Below are 23,632 nucleotides of genomic sequence, written 5' to 3' on the forward strand. Positions count from 1 at the left end.
ACTCACCATATGCCCTCGATGTGTGGATGTGCCAAATTTGTGCTCTTTCTGGAAAAATGTTTTTCTGAACTCAGCACAACATGGAAAGTGTCAATTCCAAGTTTATGGGGAAGTTCTTGAACACAGCACGCGAACGATTGGGCGAAGTTTCAGACGAAGTCACACGGAGTTTACTCTGACACTAGACCCGTATGCCTTTTCCTGGCGTTGAAAACACACCTATAGAGCAGCAAACAGGGAGGAACTCTTTAGTATATTTATATGTGTGTGTTTTGCGTCCAGCTCTGTCAGTCAGACTACTGCCGTCGTAGTAGCGGTAACACAGCACCGCCATGGACGAGGCACCAGGAGGATAAGACGAATCATGGCTTTTAATCGGTTCCTGTGGCAGCTGCTGCTGCTGGTGGTGCTGTTCGGTGGACAATTGGGGATCACGAGCTCCCAGGTCCAGAACCAAACTGGCTTCAACTTAGTTGGACTGTCCTTGAATCTAACCTTTGTGAAGATGGCCGCAAGGAACGCCGAGGTTGGTTTAGACAGATAAACAACATGTCAAGTGAGGAATTATTGGCAAATCTGGTTTCTGCTCAGTTCTCACTTGTTTATCAGTTAAAAGATTTGCTAGTTGAACATGTTTGGAGTTTGGCAGATCTTCCTTATAGTTGTGGGCATTTAATATACTGCCACAACACAACACGGTTTATTATCATTTCATTACTTATGTACTGACACACATATAGTTTTTGCCATGGTTTCCTTTGAGCTTGTCAGCTGACTCATGTGGATCGAGTCTCAATAATAAAATATGAATTTCAGCCAAATCTAGCTCCCCAATACAAAAATAGATTTTTATTTACTCACTCACCTATTTATTTTAACTTGACATTACAAAAAGAAATAACATTACAGGCTATCACAAATTGTGTGTTTTTTTAATGAATAAATATGTTGTGTCAGTCCTTACTTGTGTATTAACTCCTTAAAGTTGTGTTAAAAACAGTTCTTTGTGTGTTTGCAGTGTGACCTGGTGATGAACCGCACTCCTGCAGAGCGCTGCACCTTTGTGAAGAACACGCCAGACTGCGACATGGAGGATGGGTTCATCAACTACCTTAACGTGGTGTTCTGCTTGCTGCCCCCCAACCTCACGCCGTTCACCATCACCCTCTGTGTAAGACGGGCTTGTCAGACGCGTGTCTGGTTTTCACTACATTCACGCAGCTGAGTGGAAAAACCCGCAGATAAACGACCAGCTGCAAGGATGGATAGTTGGGAAAGGTCTTTTTTTTTTCAAATGAAGTAAAACGGTTCTATAAATTTTTGCTTAATGTCCAACTTTCACAATGATGACCTGAACTTCCTCATATCTTGCTTTGCTTCATTATCACAGTTTTGACAGGGAATATTTCACCCTTTCTGAGATAAAGGCTAGCAAATCTATCTTTTTTAAAGCACTATGGCTTCAGATTACGACACTTAAAACATGGCCTTGTTTGTTGAATGCACTAACTACCGTATGTTTGTTCAGGACTTAGTTTGATCATGTCAGACTCGGGCTGCTCTTTTGTGTCTCACTCCGTTTTTGTAGCTAAAACAACAGCCCTTGTCATATTATAGTTTTCCTTCTCTGCTCCTCCACAGTGTATGTGGCTGTTCTTCTTGTTTATGATTCTTGGACTGACTGCATCTAAGTTGTAAGTATTCCCCGTTGTAAAACAAGCCCCCGGTGCCCTGCTGCACGCCTATTGATTCAGACACAGACGACGAAAGTGCTATACGTGCTCACTGCACACAAGCACACGCTCGTACTCTGAGCTTAACAGTCACATGAGGTCATATGATGGTGGAGAGTTTTCATTTGTTGGACTTCCATAAAGGAAGCAGTTTGCTTTCAGTCCCTCAACTGCTCCTTTGCACACTGTCTCGTCATTGTAGTTTGATAACAAAGCAGATTGATAGGTTTTTCCGTTTTATAGTTTGTTCTAATACATTTATAACATTCATCATTTTTTTTCCTCAAGTTTCTGTCCCAACTTGTCAGCCATCTCCTCCAGCCTTCACCTCACTCACAACGTTGCTGTATCCTTTTTTTGCGCACCCCCTTCCCAACTTCTTGACTTTTAATTTAGGCTATTTCATCAATTTTCTTTAACTGCGTTCTGTGCTGAGGGTGTGACGTTTCTGGCTCTTGGTAATGGAGCTCCTGACATCTTCAGCGCCATGGCAGCGTTCTCTCATCCCCACACTGCTGGCCTGGCTGTAGGAGCTTTGTTCGGTGAGCACACGCTCATCAACTTACCCCAAAAATTGCAATAAAATGTAAAAAAGAAGGGATTCATTTTCTTGTGTTCCACCTGCATTTGCCCTCCAGGAGCTGGCGTATTTGTTACCACAGTAGTTGCTGGCAGCGTGTCTCTTTTTAAACCTTTTGCTGTGGCGTCTCGACCGTTTCTGCGTGACGTCATCTTCTACATGGTTGCAGTGTTCTGGACTTTCCTCATGCTGTACAGAGGAACCACCACACTGGGAGAAACATTAGGTAAATTTCACAGTTGAACTGAATACAATTTGTCATTATAAAATATGCAAGAAGCCCAGCAGAGTTGATAAATAGACATTTCTCTTCTTGACCTGTCAGCACTTTAGAATCTCTCCCTATCTTGTTTGCTGCATTCCAGCTATCAGGTGTTTTAAAGACCCATGCAAAGATTTCTGTTAGCTCTGAAGTTGGAAAATATGGCAAAAGAGTTGTTTTTGTTTTGAATATAGTGCTACCTTCTGGGATTGTTGCAAAATTCCCCCGGAATTTGACTTTTAAACCAAAATTATTGTGAATATATAACACCAAACCAATGAAAAAATCATGATAGGTGTCGTTTGAAGCCTGAGCCGATTTCTGTTCTTCTTTCCAGGTTACCTCAGCCTCTATGTGCTGTATGTCCTGACCGTTATTATCAGTACGTACATCTACAAACGACAAAGAAACTATGTGAATACGAGCAACCAAAATGCTCCACATATACAAGGTCAGACCAAAAAATAACTTGAGTGTTCAGGTTTGAGCTTCAACTGTTGGCTATGGTTTTTTTACTTATTTGTCTGTTTACATTTTATTTATCTAGAGTTTCCGTCATCCGACTCATCAGACGATGACCTTCCAAACCTGACTGGTGGAAATATCCAGCAAGATTACGGTAGGAACACATATATGTATAAATTGCACACACATACGTACAACTATCCTATGTGTATTTGTACAAATTAAAACGTGATTGCGTGCCCACATTTGACTTACAATCTTGTGTCACAACAGAGTTTACCGATTGTGGAACTGAGGTACAAAAAAGGAAGTGTGTTTTTCTTTGAAGGGAAGAAGTGTTTCCCTCTCCGATGAGCAATAGTATCCACGCAGGTCACCTTTCCTAGCTCTGCACATCCTGATGTAGCAGAGAGACTCCTCTAAATGCACGTTTTCATCTTGATGTCACATTAATAAAGATTTTCTGCCGTACAAGAGAAGCTATCAATCATTCTGCATGACTGCGGCTCATTTCTGCAAAGAGAAGTAATAACAGCCATTGGAATAGGTGACTGTTTTGATAAATGGGTTGCAAACGTAGAAATAAGAGTTTTCTGTGTTTTATTTTAACTTCTATTAAATTGTGAAACTATAATAGCTGTTTTGGAGCATCACCTTATAGGTAGGAAGTCTTGATTTAAATTTGAGCACATGTTCTGGCTCTTTCCCACAGTCCTGGAAGGGCGTGGCGGTGTGGTTGTCTTTCAGGAGGGGGGTTGTGGTTGCTTCCAGTTGACCTGTTTAGGTTGTTCTATTGTTTTGACAGTTGGCATTGAGCTCCATCAAGCCCCTGTGACTCTTATAAGTAAGAAAGGTTTCTAGAAAACAAATTGTTTGTCCGATGCAAACTGTCCCCAAAACATCAAATCTTTGTTGTCTTAACTATATCAGATTTGCATGGCTCAAAAGCCGTATGCTTAAAGTAATGGTCCAAATTTCCTCACTATCTAGTAAACTGAATTGTGCGTACGCAACTTTGTAGTGCTACAATTCTAAATTCCAGTGCCCTGGAAATTTCCTAGAAATAGATTTTCAATTCATCCAAGTCCTCATCTTCAGAACACAGTGGATTCATGAATAGTATTTGTAAAATTTTCATGACGTCATATTTGCTGAAATTTTTTTTTAATTGTTCATTCATTCATTCAATAGTCTTTTAGGGGTTAAGAAGTAGTGAGGAAATTTGGACACAAAAGGTATGAGCTCTCCTATAACATGTTTGTGAGCAAGGGAAAAACCGAAGTTTTGGTCTTTCAAATATTTATCTGAGCTTTCTTGTGTGGCAGAGTCCGAGTACAGACCGCTTCTGCCATACTCTGAGCCCACAAGCCGGATCCTGCTGAGCTCTTTGAATCCAGTGGACAGCAGGAAGTGGAGAAGAAAATCTTGGAGATGGAGAGTCCTCAAAGTGCTTAAGGTGCCCTGCTTGAGACTTCGAAATGGTTCTTTTTGAGACTTTTGCTCACATCCTGTGTTTTTCCTCTGCCGATCAGACACCTTTAGAGGTGCTGCTGCTGCTCTGCGTACCTGTGGTCGACCCAGACAAAGAAGACAAGAACTGGAGGCGCCCCCTAAACTGCCTTCACCTGGTCATTGCACCTGTGGTGTGTGTGCTTGCCTTCCAGTCGGGAAAATGTAAGAGCCTCGCTTTGCATAACTGAGGCAGTAAGTCGAGCAGCTAAAGTAAAAAAAAACAAAAAACGCTCAATTAATTATGTTTTTTAATATTGTTTAGATGGAAATTACATGATCCAGGAGCAGTTCCCTCTATGGGTGCTAATTCTTCTGCTGGGATTCTTTCTGGCTGCTATTGTTTTCTGCACAACCACAAATGATCATCCTCCCAAATATCATGCAGTGAGTGTTTCTGTCACTTTAAATGAAAAACATCTGAAAATGTAACGGTTAAGAAAATTAATGACCCTGGGAGTTTTTCAGGGAGGCTACTCAAGCAGTGCGTTTACCTGGTTACTCCTCCTCGCGGGCGGTTCAGTCTAATTAACTCACCTGTTAAGTTCCAGCTGTGCGGTCCAATCCCCTTTCTTCCATTTCCACGAGCTCTGCGTTCATCACCCCCATTTGCCAAAATCCATAAAACCCATAGTTTTCTAGGACAGTTTCTTTAGAGCGGCAGTAGTTCGTTAGAGATTCGCCTCTTGAGTTGTGGGCAGGACCATTGGCACTTCTACTTTTAAAAAGAGACCTCTGCACATTGAAATTGGCTTGATTATTAATATATTGCAGGTTACAACTCACATAAGTGAGTGCATCCTCTTGGTTTTGGATTTTTTTACATGTTTACAAAGGAAAGGAAGGAAATCTATAACCTTCATTCTCAGCCAAAAACTGCAAGATTAAAGGCAGATTTGCGACCTTTTTTTCAGAATTCTGACTTAAATCCTAAAAACAAATTATAAAAGAATTTTTCCTATTACCCCTATTGTTGTATTTACCATCCAAACAATCAAACTCAAGGATTTTATTGTCCATTTCTACTGTTCTAGAGTGCAGATTGTTTTGTCTTTCAAACAATGCATCTTCCCTTTTAATGGGATACAATAAAGTAATCAGACTTTTGAGGCGTTTGGCTAAGTGTAACAATTAATGAATGAATGACTGCATAGCAGAGGAGCTCATAAAGCTCACCATCTTGATGTTATTATATCAGGGCTGAAAGGGGTGGAGCAACTTACAGCAGGAAGAAGAAAGGGTCTGACGCATAACTTTATACTTGTGCATCCCGCTGCTATTGAACGACGACCAGAAAGGGTCCGTTACTTTTTAGGTCCCTGCTAAATAATGGATTTTTAGTCTCCCCTCGCTTGCTGCAGCTGCATCTATGCATGCATGCATGTAGGCCTGCACAATAAACCGCAAATTTATCGTTATCGCAATATCCAGCTCTGCAATAGGCATATCGCAAAAGACTGCGAATATCGCAATAAATCGTAAACCCAAAATGTGTTAAAACAATCTTATGGCAGTTTGACGCTTTTTTAACAAATCAAATAAATCCCTTTATGCTTTGACCAATCAGATGGACGCCTTCCCATTGTTTACCAATCAGATGGAGGCCTATTATGTTAGATGTTTGTCACCTATGTCAATAAGGGTCATTGGAGTATAATTTCAAACTGTTTCTAATGAAATGGGAAGGAGGTTTTTGGCATTTTTCTATTTTTTTATATACCGCAAATTATATAGTTATCGCAATATTAATCTCTAATATCGCATATCGCAAGTTTTCCTCATATCGTGCAGCCCTACATGCATGTCTCCCCACTGTCAAAACCCAAGTATGTTTTGTGACTGTGAATTTTCTGAGTTTTTCTTGTTGTCTCTGCAGGTCTTTGCACTCCTGGGCTTTGTTGTGAGTGCAGTCTTGATCAGTGCTGCAGCCTCAGAGGTGGTGAGTCTTCTGCACATGCTCGGAGTGGTGCTGAGCCTCAGTAACACTGTCCTGGGGTTGACTCTTCTGGCCTGGGGCAACAGTATTGGAGGTGAAACTAAAAGTTTGATGTTTTTAAAGACACATAATTTTTTTTTTGTGTGTGTGCATGATTTATGACTTGATTCATATTTATTTTCCAGACTGTTTTTCTGACATCACAATTGCCCAGCAGGGTTACCCACGGATGGCCATCTCTGCTTGCTTTGGAGGCATCATTTTCAGTATCCTTTATTCAAACCAGACTAGAAACACTGATCATGTGCATAAATGTGTCCTTAACCCCATTTCCTTCAGACATGGTAATAGGAGTGGGTTTGGGGTGTCTTGTGCAGATGGTTAAAACAAATTCTGATGTGCAGGTAATCTATATCTGACTAAAACAAGTCTAACTCCAAAGGCCTACAGATAATATCTTTGTTTTTCCACCTTCACAGTTTGAGTCAGAGGGATTGTTGACATGGATCCTGGCAGGATCTCTGGGCTTATCCTTGGTTCTGTCTTTCATCATTGTTCCACTGAGCCAGTTCCACTTGGGTAGAACCTATGGGATCTTCCTCCTCGCGTTTTATGTCATCTTCCTCATCATAGCACTTTTTACAGAATTTGGAACAATCCATACCTGACCCACGGTGACCAGATACTTCACTTTCTTACGTTTTTACAAGTCCTGTAAACCGACTCTTTGTTCTGCATTGTAATATGCAGACTCCAGTTTTTAGTCGCATGAAATTTGACTTTTTAGAAAGGTCTGTCTGAAAAAGGAGCTGACTTTAGGGAATACCAGTCTGAAGAGACGACCTTTTGTTTGTGTCAATTAGTGTGACACTGGGGCAAAGGCAGCAGACAGTTCAGTATCCTCAACAAAATACTTTTTTCTTACAGCCGCCCCCTTCAGGGGTCACCATATTGACCTAAACATGTGATCGGGTTTCAGTTACATAGCAGTTTCCTCACCTGACCACTTGAAAGCGCCCCCATGTGGTTGCATTAACTTACAGCACTTGGTAATCTCAGGTGGTCTCTCATCCAAGGACATTCCAGACAACCCAGTTTAGCTTTAGATGTAAACTGTATTAGTTGCACTATTTAAACAGGAATCAGTAGTACTTTTGTTTTCTTTGGCAGCCATAAAAAAATCTGTGCCTTTGTCAGTAAAACCAAGCAGCCAGTATAGTTTTCTGCTCAGGGAAGGTTGAACAATTGTGCCTTTTTTCCTGTTTTGTGTTACTGTTACTGTGTCAACCAAGAAAAGTGCTTCATTAGTTTTGTAATTTATAAACTTTCTAAAGTGTTCTATAAATCAAATGTTGAGAGCTGTGAGGACACAAAGATGTTTTGGTTTATAAAAGTTTTATGCAAGTCTGACTACTTCATCTACATATACATTATTGTAATGTAAATCACTGTAATAAAACAACATTTTCCATTTAAATAGTTTATTATAATCCCTCATACTCTCATATACATTTAAGAATGAGTAGTAATATAAAATACTTTTGAGTCTGCTAAGACAATTAAAAGAAACTTTACACCATAATTGTGGTTTGAGCTAAAAGAAGTAAACATTTTTTTGTTAAAAAAAAACAAAAGAAGAAGCTTTCTATCTGTGTTAATGCTGAACAGATGTGCCGTTAAACTAAGGCATCAGGTATAATTACTACATTATTTACGATAGGGCACGACTGATGTGGTAATACAAGCTTTCTGCGAGCTTTAGTGTTATTAAAGGCCAAACAGGGAACCGTCTGACTCCAGGATCAGCCGCCATCAACTTGTAGTCCAAAAGGCCCCAGAATTTCTCCTTCTATGAAGGATAAGTTAAGTGTGGGGGGGTCACTGGAAGTGCTGTTGTTTTCCTGTGCTTTAGTTAATACTGTGGTGTATAGTCTGTGTGCTCTCGGAGGCAGGACTGTCGTGATGTGGATCATGGATCTGGTCTTGCTGACAGACATTTTCCCTTGAATATTCTGCATACCACTCCTGCAGAAATACAGTTTAAAACAGAATAAGAAAATGGTCTAATTGGGGGTTTGGTGGGGGGGTCAACAATGCAGGAGGAGTTGTAATGTTTCTCACCTGAATCTCCTCTTCATACATTTTCATGCTGAGGTCACTTTTAGTCCTGGAGCGGCGCCCTTGGTAAACAAGAGACGAGTGCTGCGGACAAAAACATGCACAGCTAGTTAGCCAGGAGCTATAGAAAAAAAGCCAAGTGAGTTTTTATCATTTGCGTACCCCACTCCTGTCCATTGCTTGGAGGACTCCTGTCAGAGAGCTTAGGGAAGATGGCGTCAGGCAGGTCTGCCTGTAGAGCTCCAGTGTGGTCATAGCTTCGTCCCGACTCACCTCTACTTCAAACACGATCCCGTTTTCATCTAAAGTACAGAAAACTGTGTAATAAATGTAACGACTAGTTCAAGTTCTAAATATGAACTTTATTGTTGTAATTGGCATAGGGGCAAGAGTTTACAAAGACTCACCTTCTGGATTTTCCACTGGCTCACGGTTCTTTCGGCTGTAGTTCATGCGGAAAACAAAGGCATCCAAAATAAAAGCCACGATGATGGTCATCACCACCTATAAAAAACAGGAAATACTGTCACACACATGCATGTTCAGTGGCACAACCATTCCCACTCAGGAATTCAGAGAAGAATAAAATGAAAGACTGGTTTCCTTCACCCTTTGCATGGAGGAGAGTCTCCTTCCTTTATAATACAAACATGCTCTGTAAGGCATTCCCCACATAAAGAGGTTGATTTTTTCCCCATATATTTTATTATACTTTATCGTGTTTAGTTAAAAACATTTTCTACATTTATATCTTTTAATCAACTGAACACATCCTGCTAAAACTCAAAGTGGAAGTTTGTGTATTATGGGGCCTCACCATAGTGACTATGTAAAACGTCATGAAGTACAGACGGCTCCAGTGGCTTGTCATAGAAGTCACTCCTTCCTATGGAGCAGTGAACACAGACATAACTCAACTGCAATGTCTAGTGATCAGCAATAAAGCTGCTGAACTCTTCAGGCTTACCATGGTGATGTACCAGTTATTAACAACAGTCAGTTCAAACAGAGTCACTGCAGGACAACAGGAATCAGAACACATTATATGTAAAGACATGAGAGTCTGACAGACAGAACTGAATGGATGAAAACAATGAATTACCAAAGCTGCGGAGAATGTTGTTGAAGTTGTTCAGATAATAGTAGCCTTCTTCCAACACTGTTGTGTTGCCGTGTGTAACATTTATCTGCCTGTAGGAGTCTGCTACTGTGCTGGTGCTGAAGAAACAAAGACACAAGTCAGTGAAATGACAAAAAAAGAAATATTTCCGTTTATCACTCAAGTTGTGGCAGAATCTAGAAATATCAACGACAACAAAATAACTGAAGGTCATTGAATTTTTCATAAAGTTGCATGGCTCACTTGCAGCAGTTTGGGTAAACAACTCCAGCGAAGAACTCCATTCCCACAATGGCAAAAGAGTAGTAGAAGATGATCAGTGTCAGTCCCAGACTTGCCATTCTGGGGAAAAGCTCAAACATGGTGTCCAACACATTACGATACCTCTGCTTTATCTTAAACAACCTGTGAAGAAAACAAATAGAGAAATTAAAATGTAACCAGTGTGCTAAGCTATTCATAAGAAAAAAAGAAAGAAAAGCTCACCGGAGAAGCTGGAGCGGTCGAAGAACCACAATAAAGTAAAAAGGCTCTCTGTTGAACGCCAGAGCGATCAGTCCCAGGAAGGCGAACAAGGTCACTGAGAAGTCAAATCTGGACAGAAGATCGCAATATTTTAATGTACAGACAAAGTAAAAATATTATTTAAAGTAAAAGCACGAAGAAACTTAATGTGTGCAGTATAAGAGGAGAACTGAGATAAAAATGATTTAATAAACAACTACTTACAGATTCCAGCCAGAGCTGAAATAATTTATGGGTCCCAAACCTGCAATTTTCAGTAACACTTCTACTCCATAAACTAAAGTGAAAGGACAAAGGAAGAGCTGGGATTAGTGTCAGCTGTAAACCTATAAGGTAAGAAAAAAAACCCTCCCTGAATTTTGAAGTTATTTCTATCACATCCACATAATATTAAATATAATATTAATATTTAGACTTTTGAGACTTTTACAGGTCTTGTAATACATCTTCGGGGTGAACAAAAATATTAAAAATGTAAAGAACAAACAAGTATAATTAAGCTCTGCAAAGTGATTTTGTGAACTTGTAAACTCTCAATGGAGAGCAGAAGCCTGAATATCTCACTTTCTGTTTCACTTTTCTAAATATAAAGGTTTGCAGAGTCTACTCTTTTACCTTCTATCAAATCATTTAAGGTTTGGGATTCCAAACCCTACTTTTATTTAATATTTGATCTTTTTTGAGCCAATTTTTAGCCAACCTCAGACATCACATGATCATTTTGGGGCTTTTACTACTGAGGCTTCAATTTATCAGCTCACTAATACTGTCACTATGTTCTCTTTCAGAGAAAGAAAAACAAGCTATACCTGCAGAAAAAAAGTCAAGCCAGTAGAGTTTAGGATTTGCTCCTTGAATAATTTCTATGAACTTATCAAAAATGAAAATAAAAGGGCCAAAATTTTGATAATAGTTGAGTAAATTCTGACAAAAAACGTCATGACTCACACACGATTAATTTATATTGCAAACTGCCAAAACATTTGCTCACACTTGACATTTGTTCAACATCTATCAGCTTCCAGAGAGGCAAACATCAGATTTTTGTTGAATTACTTTTTAACACATTGCCTCTGCACTTAAATCCCTTTAAAAATAACTATTATATTTCCTTTTTTACTTTGTTAGAAATAAATCAGAATGGTGTTTACTATGGAAAAGCTTAAAGAGCTTTCAGGTTTATCCTGATTTTGCCAGAGAACACACAACATTTTTATTTAGACATCTACAAAAATAAATTGCTGTTATAGTTTGAATTTTGTTGTTATTGAGTAAATAGTATTTTTTGAGACAACTTTTACTCACTGGTCAGGAAAACAATGTAACTCCAAGGAACAAATTTGGACCAGGAGTAACCACCTGCAGGCAGAAAAGGAGGTGAGAGATCTGTCTAATATTGTTAGATGGTCTGGTTTCTGAGATCTTACTGTTTAATGTGTATGTCTCCACGAGGATCCACACCCCGTTGATGGCTACCACCACATCTGCAGAGCCAATTAGAGATTAGCAGGTCTGAAGCGAACACTTCTTCCTTAGAGGACAACTCGGAAAAGTTACAAACATATTGCTTACACATGGCATACTGGAAGGCCTTTGACTTCACAAGCAAGTTGATGCCTGATGGAGTGGAAAAACACCAAAAATAAAAGATGAATAGACAGTTTTCATCAGTGGAAAAAAAAAATAATAAAAAACTTGCCTTTAAAAATGAGGAAGGCTGTATGAGGAAGATCATCAAACCAGTGTTCTCCACTGCGCCGGGCCTGAACAGGACAAACATTTATGGATATATATGATAATTAAACACAAGCTGAATGCAAAATATTTACCTTCCATTTAAGACCAATGACCTCATAGAACTTGTAAAAGTCCTGGAGACTGGAACAGAACAAAGCAACATTCAATACAAACAAAAACATGACAACACCATCCATGCAGATCGATTTTAGTACCAGACCTGAGCATCCTGGACCCCGAAGTGTTTAAAGCTTTGTATGTGAGGAAGCGGTCTCTGGCAGACATTCGTGGTCTGTAATATCGCATCAGACCATCAAACTGTTTCAGAGACACTCCCATGGGCCTCTGGAGTTTAGAACAACGGACTTTTAGTATTTTAACAACACAAAATATACGCTGAGATGCATTAAGAAGCTAACACACCTGTCGGCTAACTAACAGCTGGAAAGCGTGATCAATGGCGGAGCGCTTGTGAAGCAGGAGAGATTTAAACTTCATCTTCTCGACATCATTGAAAGTGTCAAACACCACAGCTAGAAGCTGGAGGGAGGAGGGGGGGGGGGGGGGGCACAAGGAGGAGGTTAGCAGTGTTGCTGATCAAAAAGACGGTCCAGCCAAAAAATTTGGTTATAAAACAAAGCTGTCTCTGTACCAGGTTCATGATGAAATACAGCTCTATGGAGAGGTAAACGATAAAGAAAACACAAGACCAGCTGTTCTTGGAGTATGCTGGCATCATCACATCAGGGAAGCTGCAGAAGACGGAAAAAAAGGAGATAATCCGGTCATGTGATCCAGAAACATGTTCAAGCACAAAATTTGAAGACAAATTATATAAAGTTCTGAAAGTCGGAACTACTGCCTGCATGCCATCATGATAACTCAATGGCGCTTTTAGGCTTACTTTGCTGTGGTCAGCAGCACAAAGAGGCTGACGAGGCTGTTCTCCAGAGTGTTGAAGTACTGTGGTGAGAGGACACGGTTTAGGGCAGGAAGTCCCAAAAGAACCAAAAAAGGCTTAAGAAGAAGAGAAACCCAAACTTCCACCCTTGTATTTCATATACAAACGATTTTGATGCAGACTCAAGATTTTGCTCACCGGGTCGGCAGTGTTTGTGGAGAAGAGGCAGAAGCCTAACAGAAGATGAGAGGTTGACATATAGATTTTTTTTCTTGTAAAAATGCATCACAGTTTTGCAACCTGCAACATATTTTTACTGCATAAAAGTAGCCACAACATTTATTAGGGAGGAACTGGTTCAAATTCTTACCCAAAATGGAAAAAATCACCATAAAGAAAAGCAGCAGCAGAAGAATGTCAATAAATGATGGGAGGGACTGGAAGATCTGACGAAGGTTTCTGATTGGATAAGAAACACACAGCTGTTAGCAGCTGCATCTAGATAAACATTAATTTACGAGTAAAAACCACACTGCAAAAACTGAATCCTAAGAGAATAAAAAGAAAATTCAGGAAAAATCGTCTTATCAGGAAGACTTTTAAAAAGAAAAATATTCCTATTTAAGAAAACATGTCTGAGTGATTAAAATTTTTCCCGTAAAATAAGAATTCTTGCTAAAACCTTTTTACCCCATTGTTTTGCTTATTTAGAGAAAATCTGCCAACGGTGTAAGAATTTCATGTTTGACATATAGCACATTTAAAAAGAAAAGCTCTGCAATTTGAAACTTACTGACTTGTTAAAAGCATAATGAACATATATGAAATAATTTTGTAGCTAAATTAAAATTTCTGTGTTTACATCCCAACGTACCTGCGCACAGCACCACAGTATCTGCAGTCCACCAGGAAAATGGGCCTGAGCGCTCTGGTTATTCTCATGTGGGACGTTTGTCTTATTAGAACCACTATAGCCTCCACAAACTGCAGCATCAGCACACACGTCTGAACGAGGAGAACACAGAACATGACAACGGTAAACATCAGGATCTTCAAACGCCAGACATGGCCTCCAACAGGGAAGCAGAAGGTGCCAAAGTTTTGAATCACTAAGAATAACAACATCTGTGTGCAAAAAGTGCAGCCCTTACCTTAACCATGGTCCTCTTGTGACGTATGAACGTGTGGAAGCCTAGCCAGCGCAGTTTCATGCATAACTCAAATGCAACCATCACCAAAGCCAGTAGCTCCAGAGTAGCGTGAACCTGCAGAGATATGAAGCACATAACTTTTTGTATATTTTATTCCTAGCAGTTGTAATACAAAGTTGTCTAGATCTGACTTTTCCTGAAGCATGAACAGTCACTAAGTTTTTTTTTTAGCTTTTATAATAATAATAATAATAATGGATTAGATTTATCTGCGCTTTTCCAGACGCTTAAAGTGCTTACAATGTGTCCATTATTCATTCACTCCTCATGTATACTTGGTGATGGTAGAGGCGTGGCTGCCAGTTCACACCTACGGTCCCTCAGACATTCATACGCATTCGCTCACCAGTGGAGCCACACTGGAGGCAGGGAGGGTGAAATGTCTTGCCCAAGGACACAACGACAGTTGACTGGGGGGAGCGGGGATCGAACCTCCGACCCTTCGATCATTGGAAGACCTCACTCCAATCATCTTTTGACCCATTGTCAAATCGCTCCCAATGGTTTATTAATTATGATTATGCAGTTTTTAGGAAAAATAAAAAAAACCTGTGTTGTTTTCCACAGTTTGGCAGGAGTTTGTTGAAATTTCACCTCTGAGTTGAAGGCGGGACCGTTTGTAGAGTAAGTCTGCCCCCACTTCCCAACAGCCATCTGTTTACACACTCTCTTTCTATCTTACAGCCCCTTAATCCCCCAACCTAACATTACCGGTGCAACGAAAATGGCTTGCAATATTAGAGCTATCGAGTGGTACAGTTTTGAATCAGAGGCAAACTCAGTCCGGGAAAAACAAAAACGTGGACTCAATGGCCACTTTATTAGGCACACCTGTCCAACAAGTGACTTTGAACATGGCATGGATGTTGGTGCCAGAGGGCTGTATTTCAGAAACTGCTGATCTACTGGGATATTCACCCACAACCATATCTAGGGTTTACAGAGAATGGTCAGAAAAAGAGAAAATATCCAGTGAGCGGCAGTTCTGTGAATGAAAATGCCTCGTTGATGCCAGAGGTCAGAGGAAAATGGTCAGACTGGTTCCAGCGGATACAAAGGCAACAGTAACTCAAATAACCACTAGTTACAACCAAGGTCTGCAGAAGAGCATCTCTGAACGCACAACATGTCCATCCTTGAGGTAGATGGGCTAAAGCAGCAGAAGACCACACCGAGTGCCACTCTTGTCAGCTAGGAACAGGAAACTGAGGCTACAATTCACACAGACTCACCAAAATTGGACAATAGAAGATTGGAAAATGTTGCCTGTTCTGATGAGTCCCGATTCGGATGGTCGGGTCAGAATTTGGCATCAAAAGCATGAAAGCATGGATCCATCCTGCCTCTGTAACAACGGTTCAGGCTGGTGGTGGTGTAATGGTATGAGGGATATTTTCTTGGCCCACCCTGGGCCTAGTAGTACCAACTGAGGATGGTTACAACACCACAATCTACCTGAGTATTGTTGCTGACCATGTCCATCCCTTCATGACCACAGTGTACCATCTTCTGACGGCTACCTCCAGCAGGATAACTCGCCATGTCATAAAGGTGGAATAATCTCAAACTGGTTTCTTGAACATGATAATTAGTTCACTGGACTCAAATGGCCTCCATTGTCACCAACCCTCAACCCAATAGAACACCTTTGGGATGTGGTGGAACGGAAGATTGGCATCATGGATGTGCACCCGACAAATCTGCAGACACTGCATGATGTTAATATGGACCAAACTCTCTGAGGAATGTTTCCAGTACCTTGTTGAATCTGTGCCATGAAAGATTAAGGCCCTTCTGAAGGCAAATGGGGGTCCAACCTGGTACTAGCAAGTTGTATCTAATAAAGGAGCCGGTGAGTGTACATGGATCTAGTCATTTACAGGTGGATGCATCAGAGTGGAGCAAAGGAGGGAGCTTGTGGCTTGCTGTTGTAACTTCTACATAACAACTACAAGCTTTTTCCAGCAACATTTTTTTACCTGCTCCCAATAAACACAATTTGAATAAAAAAATACTCAGAAATTCAATTTAAGATTAATTATTTAAAAAACCTGATAAAATAAACGGACTCGACCACAATAACCGTTTCAACAATGTAAAGCCAGTTCTGCAGATTTCTTCTCAGGTTGATGACCAGAGTAAAGTAGCCGTTAGCTTACGTAGACGTCCAGGCGCAGCGAAGGCACAGCAGGAGCTTCGCACAGCGACAGCGACAGCAGCAGCAGGCCTGTCAGCAGTTCCATCATGTAGAACAGGTGGTTGTGAACAAACAGGTATGCTGCCAGCGCTTTGGGGTTTTGTGGGTGCGTAAAAAACTTGTCGTTGTTTTCTCCCTCCTGTGAAATAAATTCAGCAATTATGGCCTGACTACTTAAATATTTACATAAATTAAAAAGAATTTGTCTTTTTATGATCAGATCCATTCTTGGACATGGGTAACTTACTGCAGCTGTTCACAAAAACAAGTAAACATAAACATGTGCAAGGGTTTAACGGCATCCAAGTACTAAACAACTGAAGGAGCAATAAAATGATCATGTGACTTTGTGAATGTAAATCTTTCGCAATTTTTGTGGACACCTGCAGGTAGATGGCTGCCTCCTGGTAGTTCATCTCCCAGCTTTGCTTCAGGGACACATTCTGGTTCCTGCTGTTTTGCGGCCCAGGAGTTGAGACCACAGTGTTGTTCACTATGTCATAATTGCCTCCTCCATCTGGAAGACAACACACAACAGTTTGTCTATGCAGCCGTAATTATACAGATAAGTCACACACAGGTTCCGGCAGCACAGAGAATGAAATGCACCTACCGATGCTGTCTATTTCTAACTGTAAGGCGTACGAGGAAATCACGACTGGACTCTCGTTAAAGGACCCATCGTCATGGAAACTGGCTGCAGGTCCATATATGGATTCCATTAATCAGCTTTGATTTGTCTATGTTACTTAGCTGCTGGAACACATTTAGGTCTCCGATGTCCACAGCACCACAGGCTTGGTTCTGGCGCAGCTGATTTTTGCTCCTGCAGTCACATACATCTGGAAATTTGATGCAAAGGTCCAGCCAGAGTCATGACTGATGTCCACGGGAAATCCTCACAAATCCAGGTTTGTTCTTACAGTCGCAAAAATCCAAGGGGGTAGAACTGCCCAGACCAACCAACATGGCTCTTAAAGTGTGCTGCTCCTCGGAAGACCCAGAGAGAAACCATCCCTTCACCGACAGCTGCTATCATCAGCAACAGAGGGTACACTAAAGTGTCTTTAAATGAGCTTGAACTATGAACCCAGTGAATGAGAAAGAGTTGTGTCTGCAGGAATGCCACACTCCCTGCCACAGAGTACAGACACAGGTCAAATGAAGCTTTCAAAATGCACAGAAATCTTTATAAAGCAACTATAAGGGAAAAAAATGACTGACAGGAAGTGGCTCTTCTCTCATAGAAAAAAAGAGAGAAAATGAAGAACAGGATATATAAATCACTGATAAATGTAATCAAGCCATCATAAATTATTAAAAAATGTTGAAGTCATTTCAATTGCGTCACGTTAAACCCCTGTGATTAGTCTATCCAGCTGCTCATCTCAAACCCTCTGCACATCACATGCTTCTGCCTCTGGCACCGGCCCATTGGAATCTAGCACAATGTAGGTCACAAAGTCTCAGAAATAGAGTCAACAGATGTTAGCTGTCCATCAGGCCGCCCAGGATATTCAGCTTAAGCGGGAAGATCCCAGTCCAGTCCAGCAACCGGCCTGTTGTCCTGACGGGACTGCAGCCTTCAACTGCTGTGTACCATCCACAGCCCTCAGCTGTTTGAGAACAAAAGCACGCTAGCAGCTCCCAGTCAACAACCCAGTGATGTCAGGCTCACAGAGACACAAACACGCCCTGCAGTCATCGCCGCTCCTCCCAAAATAAAACTAAATCTACTTCTGCAATACCACCAGCAGCTCAATGAAAATCAAGGCTTCTCCCACAGGCACGTGATTCCTGGGCATCAGGTGATAAAACTCCGCCCTCTTTCTCACAGTCCAAACTTCTTCTCTAGAAGGAGCGATCGGTGTTAGGAACTCCACCACACCCAGATTCAGGGAGGGAGAAGGAAACGACCCTCCTCTTCTTTTCCGCTTCAACTCAAACAAACTGACACAGTGGACACTCAAAATCACAAGCAGCAGGGAGGGGCTGAGGGGGGGTTGCATGGCCTGCTGAACCAGCACTTTCTCAGATGGAACATTTGGTAGCTTACATGTGAGCAAAACAAAAGCTGCAGGATTACAGTGTTGTGGAGGATGCATGGATTCCATACAGTGTGTACCCACACATCCAGACCTGGTAGGGAGTGTTCTCTGGTATGGATTTGCGGCATTATACAGCTGTTAACGTGGTTACGGCCATCAGCCAGAGTCATGAAGGTAAGAGCTTGAACCCAGTCACAAAACACACTTCTACTGCATACAACTTCTGGAGATGGAAACATTTTAGCAACCCAGTGAGGTAATAAAAGTTCCACCACACCGAGATCTACTTGCCGGTAGTTAGAATAACATATGTATTACAAGTAAATCTACGAAAAATGCTCGTCAAATCTGTCTTAATTATTTTTCTATTAAAATTCATTGTGAAATAAATCCCTTACACGTCATATCTAGTTTGGTGGAGGTTCGCCTGTTCTTTACATGCATTTTTCACATTGTTTTGACCTCAACTTTGTTTTGTTTTTGGACTTTTAGATTTTTACTTTAACTATACTCGTTGTTATAAAACAAACAAAATTTTGATCTCAATTTTGCAATAAAAATACCATTTACTACCTTGGAATTGAGTTTTTGGTATGTTTTAGGTTTATTATGGAACATGAAAAAATATTTGTGAAAAAGAATCTAGGGTTGAACTTAAAAATACTCTAAAACTCCCCAGACTAACAAGGGTTTATCATCTACTAGATTACCGGTATGTTTTCAATCAACAATGGGAGATTTTACTGTTTAGTTGAGCAAAATATACATTTTTAATTAATAAATGTGTTGTTTTGGAAGCAAAAATAACGGTTAAAAGCAATACCACTAATATGACTGAACTGAAAGGGGTTTGGATCGGAACCAACCAGTACCTCTAGCATTTCTGCATATTTGCTGCATCGAGTGCAAACTTGTTTACGGCTCATCATCAAATCATCATATTTGACAATGACGCGCGGACGGGCGCGCGCGCTTCCTCGCAGCTCCAGACTTACTCTCGTCTCTTCTGTCAGTCTCCTCAATGAACAAACAGTTGTTTGCTTCGTCCCAGCTCAGGATTGGGACGTCGTCGTCGGACTCCATTAACTCAGATGAACAATCTCCAGAATCAACAGAAAGGAAGACAGAAGAGAAACTAAAAGCCGGCGACACAAGAGTGTGGTTCGTTCTTCCTAATAATCCAGCGCCGCATCGTTAGTGGCGGTCAAAATGAAAATAAATGGGTCAAACTGAAGATGAACAGTTAGCTAAAATGAGCCACGATTTAAACCATTAAAATATAAAACTATCTTATTTAAAAAATGTGCAATATTGATAAGGAAGAGTGTGTTTGTCGCACTGGTCTTTGTCCTGTTACGCCAGACATCTGTCACCGATTTGACATCACCGTTCCTGAAAGAAAACAAGCTCGGCGTGTCCGCCTGGGTCCATAACTACAGCCTATTGGCTATATTTACAACTGCAAACTATTCCGAGTTTGTGTTTAATCCGAAGCAGAACTTGTTCAACCGTTTTCCTTTAAAGCCTTAAGCATGATTATCTAACCCAATCCGAGATGACAAACATCCGCAGACACAGCAACAAACTTCTACGACACTAAAGCAATTCACGGCAGACGCCAGTCTAACTTTCAAAATAAAAGTCCACGAACAAAACTTTTTTATTCCCCACATTTTTTTGTATTTTTCTATTTTCTTTTTTTTTCTCAGAATAAAAATACAAGTATAGATATTGTCTTTAATTTATAAAAGGAACAAAGAGAGAAAGGTGCAACCAAGTGGATTCCTCTCTGATTGGTGGTATCCTAGCAACAGAAAAAATAGACGTCAGTTGTATCACGCTGCATTGCCAGGTAGGTAAAATAGCTTACATTTTATAAGGATTTCTAAATCTATGGATTAAGCACATCTGCTCTTTATGAACTTTTTTTTACCATGTTAAAATTTGCTCTAATAGTTTGTCTTTTAAACAGTTTTTGTGGCGATGCTTGATACCTATCTTTTTAGATCTATCGTTGTTGTTTTTTTTTAATTCATTTTATTTCACAATAATGCTACAATTAACCTCAAACTTTCTAAAAACCTTAATTCGGAGGTGTAAATTTTCTTTATTTTAATTTATTTTTGTTTAGTGCAAAAATGAAAAAAAAAATATAATAAAGTTCAAATGGGTAAAGACTCAATAAAATTGTATATATTGAAAAACAAAACCGAGACAAGGTCAAAACAATGTGAAAATAGTCTAAAAAAGAGGTGAAGCACCACTAAACTTTATTAAATATTCCAAGAATTTATTCCAAGGGGTGTCCCATTTATGTGTCATAATTATATTTTGTATTAAACCAAAAATTTCAGGCTTAATTTTTTTTTAAAACTTCAAGTTAAATTTTAAATGAAAGCTATACGGGGGGGGGGGGGGGGATCATTCTTACATTATTAAAGACAACTGATGTGATTGGCAAAGGAACTGGAGAGTTCACAGACCACTAGGGGTTAAAAACGATGTTGTGTCTGTTTGTCACAAAGCTGGTTTAATTGTCCTTCTGCCCCACAGAGACAGTTTGGCTGTATTGGAGGTAATGATGGAGAATCAAGACGAGACTTCCTTGTCAAAAAAGCAGAAGCCCTCTTTTGTTGCTCAGCACATACTAAGCATTGTAGAAGATTGCTTCTCTCAAGTGGAGTTTGCTGTAACTCTTCCTGTTGGCAGTGCATCTGTTCATGTGGACCAGCCTTTGAGTGAGACACTTCAAGCACACAGAATATTAGAAGAAAGATTTGTAAACTTACAAGATGTGAAGCAGGAGTCAGAGGAGGAGCAAAGCAGAATGTCTACAAAAGCAGGGAGTAAAGGAAAGGGTAAGCTTAGGCGGGAAATAAAAAAATCTATTACTGACATTCTCAGGCTTTTCAAACCCCACATTGGTATCTTGTCAAGTTTACGGACGGAGCAAGGCGTCGAATTAAGTTGGAGTGAAAGTTTATTAATCAGAGAGCTCAACATCTATCAAAGCCTTGTGGTCAAAAGACTGACTAGTGAGCATGAATGGCCTATGCAAAATATGCTAGATCTAAATTTGAAAGAAGAAGAAGAAGTTGCTGCAACCTTGAAGCAAGTAAATGTAGAGGTGAGCCATCAGCATATCCATCAATCTGGAATAACATTTAGTTTTGCATTTCTATTACTTATTTTTTGGGGTCTACAAGCCTTAGCTGTCGATTTTTCCCATGTCCTCCTATTCACATTTCAGTTTTCCCAGTTGTCTGAAGAGATAAATAACACACAGTGCTATCTGGATCTTGAGGAGGAAACTATAAACCAGCCAGTTGCACAAGCATCAGACACAAAGCCAACCAGTTCACAAGATGAAATCGATCAACTCAACATTCATCTTTACAATCTGATGCATGCAAACAAACAGGCAGAAATGATGCTGCGAAAAGTATGTTTAAAGTTCAAATGCCACTAAAATACTCAACATTTTTTGTTGGTGCAATGAGTCTTTTTTTTGTTTTGTTTTTTGGCAGAAAAATGAAATATTGGAGGGGCAAATTGAAGACTTACTCCATAAATTTGACAAAGACAAGGAAGAAATTCAGGTAAACGGACAGAAACTCCGACAAAGTGCTGCAAATAATGTGTACTCAGTAAGTTTTTATGTTCATCTTTGTATTTTTATAACATTCAATCTTCCAATTAAAGAAAATCAACTTTGGATTTACACATGTGAAACATCTAATATGTCTTTCTATTAGTCACACCAATCCATATTCAGACTACTTTTCCACAAGATGAACATATTCTATTTCATTTTTCCCTAAATCATCTGACAGTAACTAAACATTCCTGTAGAGTTAATGCACAATGAAACTATGATCTGTCTTAGGCCAAGCTGGAGTTGACTAAAAAAGAGTATGATGAGGTAATGGAGGATACGAAGAAACTGAAGAAATACTTTCAAGATTTAGAGCTGGAGTGCAACCAGATTCATGAGAAGCGTCGACTGGCAGAAGAGAAGAAAAGGGAAGAGATAAGAGAGCTGGAACTGAAGACCAAAGCTGCCATTACTGTCCAAGCCTGGTGGAGGGGCTGCAGTACTCGGAAGGCCTTAAAGAACAAAGACAAAGGCAAGAAAAAAGTAAAGACTAAGAAAGGAAAAGGCAAGAAGACCAAATAAACGACTGCATCAAGAGCATACATAATTGTAAAATATCGAGGCCTTTTTGAGGGGTAATTAAAAAGTATGAGGTTGTTTGATTGTTGTACAGAAATGTTATCTTCCAATACATTTCTAAGGTAGCTTTAGTCCATGTCTGTTTGGAAAAGAGACTGCTTAAATCCCCTCAATTCCACATTTGTTGTTATATTTCTTATTGGCCACAGAGGGGCAGTATAACTCCCTTTCAGTCAACTTATCTTCATTGCTCAAACTATTCGACAACATTGAGGACAAGATAAACCGTAATTGTGAGTTTAAAATAAGCCAATAAAGTAAAATATGAAACAAATACAAGGTGTGTGCCATTAATTGATTATTTTTTACATGGCTAATCAACCTGGGTACTGAATAGGTTTCTTTTCTTTCCTGCAAGAAAAACGAGTGAAAATTAATTATGTGTACAAACAAATAGGTAAACAAGATTTAACGACAAACCCATTATTAACATTTTTGTTCCATAACTGTTGTTTTTCTGCATACAAATAATACAAACGTCTGTATGGCTACATGTCTTTGCAAAAGTGTTTCCACACATTGGACTCTAATGATGGTTGATCATTTTTATACTGTGTGCTGTCCACTGTGTTGACACTTGGTCGTTTTTATGTTATAGTTAAATAAGCCTACCATGTCTCAATCCAAATGGTATTTTCCAATATTGATATAATCAATTTATTTCCTGTTGATTTTTTTTTATAATGGCATATGTCGATTTGATTAACAACTTCCCTTGGATTGATCTGGTTATATAAATGGATTACGGTAATTAATTAATCATTACACCACTATTTATGAACATAATTTTGATCTTTATTTGATGAACACTGTGATTTGTTTATTTATCTGTTCTTCCTTTTGATGTCTTACTTTCCTGAAAACTCCTTTCTGACAATTTTACACAAGAGTGACGAAGGTAAATTACTGATTTTACAACTGTAGTTCTACAGTGTTATAGGCCAGCTGCCTCATCATAACTCTGTCCAATATTTCCCAACTTGATCCATATTAGCGCTAAAGCCAAGCAACTTTCATTTGAACTCTTTCTCACACAAGACGGTTCCTGCTTAAAGA

The 23,632-nt window shown here is 39.8% G+C and overlaps 3 protein-coding genes across 10 annotated transcripts; 2 read left to right on the forward strand and 1 right to left on the reverse strand.

The window, feature by feature from the left end:
• The first annotated feature begins 133 nt into the window (after positions 1-133).
• slc8b1 (solute carrier family 8 member B1) lies at positions 134-7,956 on the forward strand. Its single transcript, XM_004072613.4, has 15 exons — positions 134-526; positions 1,019-1,171; positions 1,642-1,694; positions 2,022-2,079; positions 2,170-2,275; positions 2,372-2,539; positions 2,913-3,026; positions 3,123-3,194; positions 4,366-4,496; positions 4,573-4,714; positions 4,815-4,936; positions 6,426-6,579; positions 6,671-6,751; positions 6,825-6,889; positions 6,965-7,956. Exons 1-15 carry the CDS (start codon positions 365-367, stop codon positions 7,151-7,153), a joined length of 1,770 nt encoding a protein of 589 aa, XP_004072661.1. The 5' UTR covers positions 134-364; the 3' UTR covers positions 7,154-7,956.
• tpcn1 (two pore segment channel 1) lies at positions 7,950-19,507 on the reverse strand. 2 transcript variants are annotated; one of them, XM_023958504.1, is made up of 26 exons: positions 19,338-19,507; positions 16,678-16,811; positions 16,257-16,433; positions 14,038-14,151; positions 13,761-13,891; positions 13,257-13,345; positions 13,085-13,119; positions 12,890-12,948; positions 12,638-12,737; positions 12,409-12,525; positions 12,206-12,330; positions 12,078-12,126; positions 11,948-12,011; positions 11,821-11,865; positions 11,676-11,732; positions 11,554-11,607; positions 10,453-10,525; positions 10,210-10,317; positions 9,967-10,128; positions 9,706-9,821; positions 9,571-9,617; positions 9,421-9,489; positions 9,011-9,107; positions 8,766-8,905; positions 8,607-8,687; positions 7,950-8,510 (listed from the first exon to the last, which is right to left on the reverse strand). In XM_023958504.1, the coding sequence occupies exons 1-26, from the start codon at positions 19,423-19,425 to the stop codon at positions 8,394-8,396; spliced, it is 2,448 nt and encodes an 815-aa protein (XP_023814272.1). In that variant the 5' UTR covers positions 19,426-19,507; the 3' UTR covers positions 7,950-8,393. The 2 variants fall into 2 exon arrangements, with proteins under 2 accessions (XP_023814272.1, XP_023814271.1); XM_023958503.1 differs by lacking the exon at positions 19,338-19,507 and adding an exon at positions 16,908-18,111.
• Positions 18,291-22,850, forward strand: LOC101173946 (putative leucine-rich repeat-containing protein DDB_G0290503). Of its 7 annotated transcripts, none has more exons than XM_020705964.1 (5): positions 18,291-18,516; positions 20,896-21,469; positions 21,593-21,784; positions 21,870-21,989; positions 22,229-22,599. In XM_020705964.1, the coding sequence occupies exons 2-5, from the start codon at positions 20,921-20,923 to the stop codon at positions 22,517-22,519; spliced, it is 1,152 nt and encodes a 383-aa protein (XP_020561623.1). In that variant the 5' UTR covers positions 18,291-18,516; positions 20,896-20,920; the 3' UTR covers positions 22,520-22,599. The 7 variants fall into 7 exon arrangements, with proteins under 7 accessions (XP_020561623.1, XP_011477511.1, XP_020561621.1 ...); XM_011479209.3 differs by lacking the exon at positions 18,291-18,516 and adding an exon at positions 19,361-19,503; XM_020705962.2 differs by lacking the exon at positions 18,291-18,516 and adding an exon at positions 20,052-20,194 and having other exon boundaries at positions 22,229-22,850.
• Positions 22,851-23,632: the final 782 nt, after the last annotated feature.

This window comes from Oryzias latipes, chromosome 9, assembly GCF_002234675.1.
Source record: "Oryzias latipes chromosome 9, ASM223467v1".
NCBI lineage: Eukaryota > Metazoa > Chordata > Actinopteri > Beloniformes > Adrianichthyidae > Oryzias > Oryzias latipes.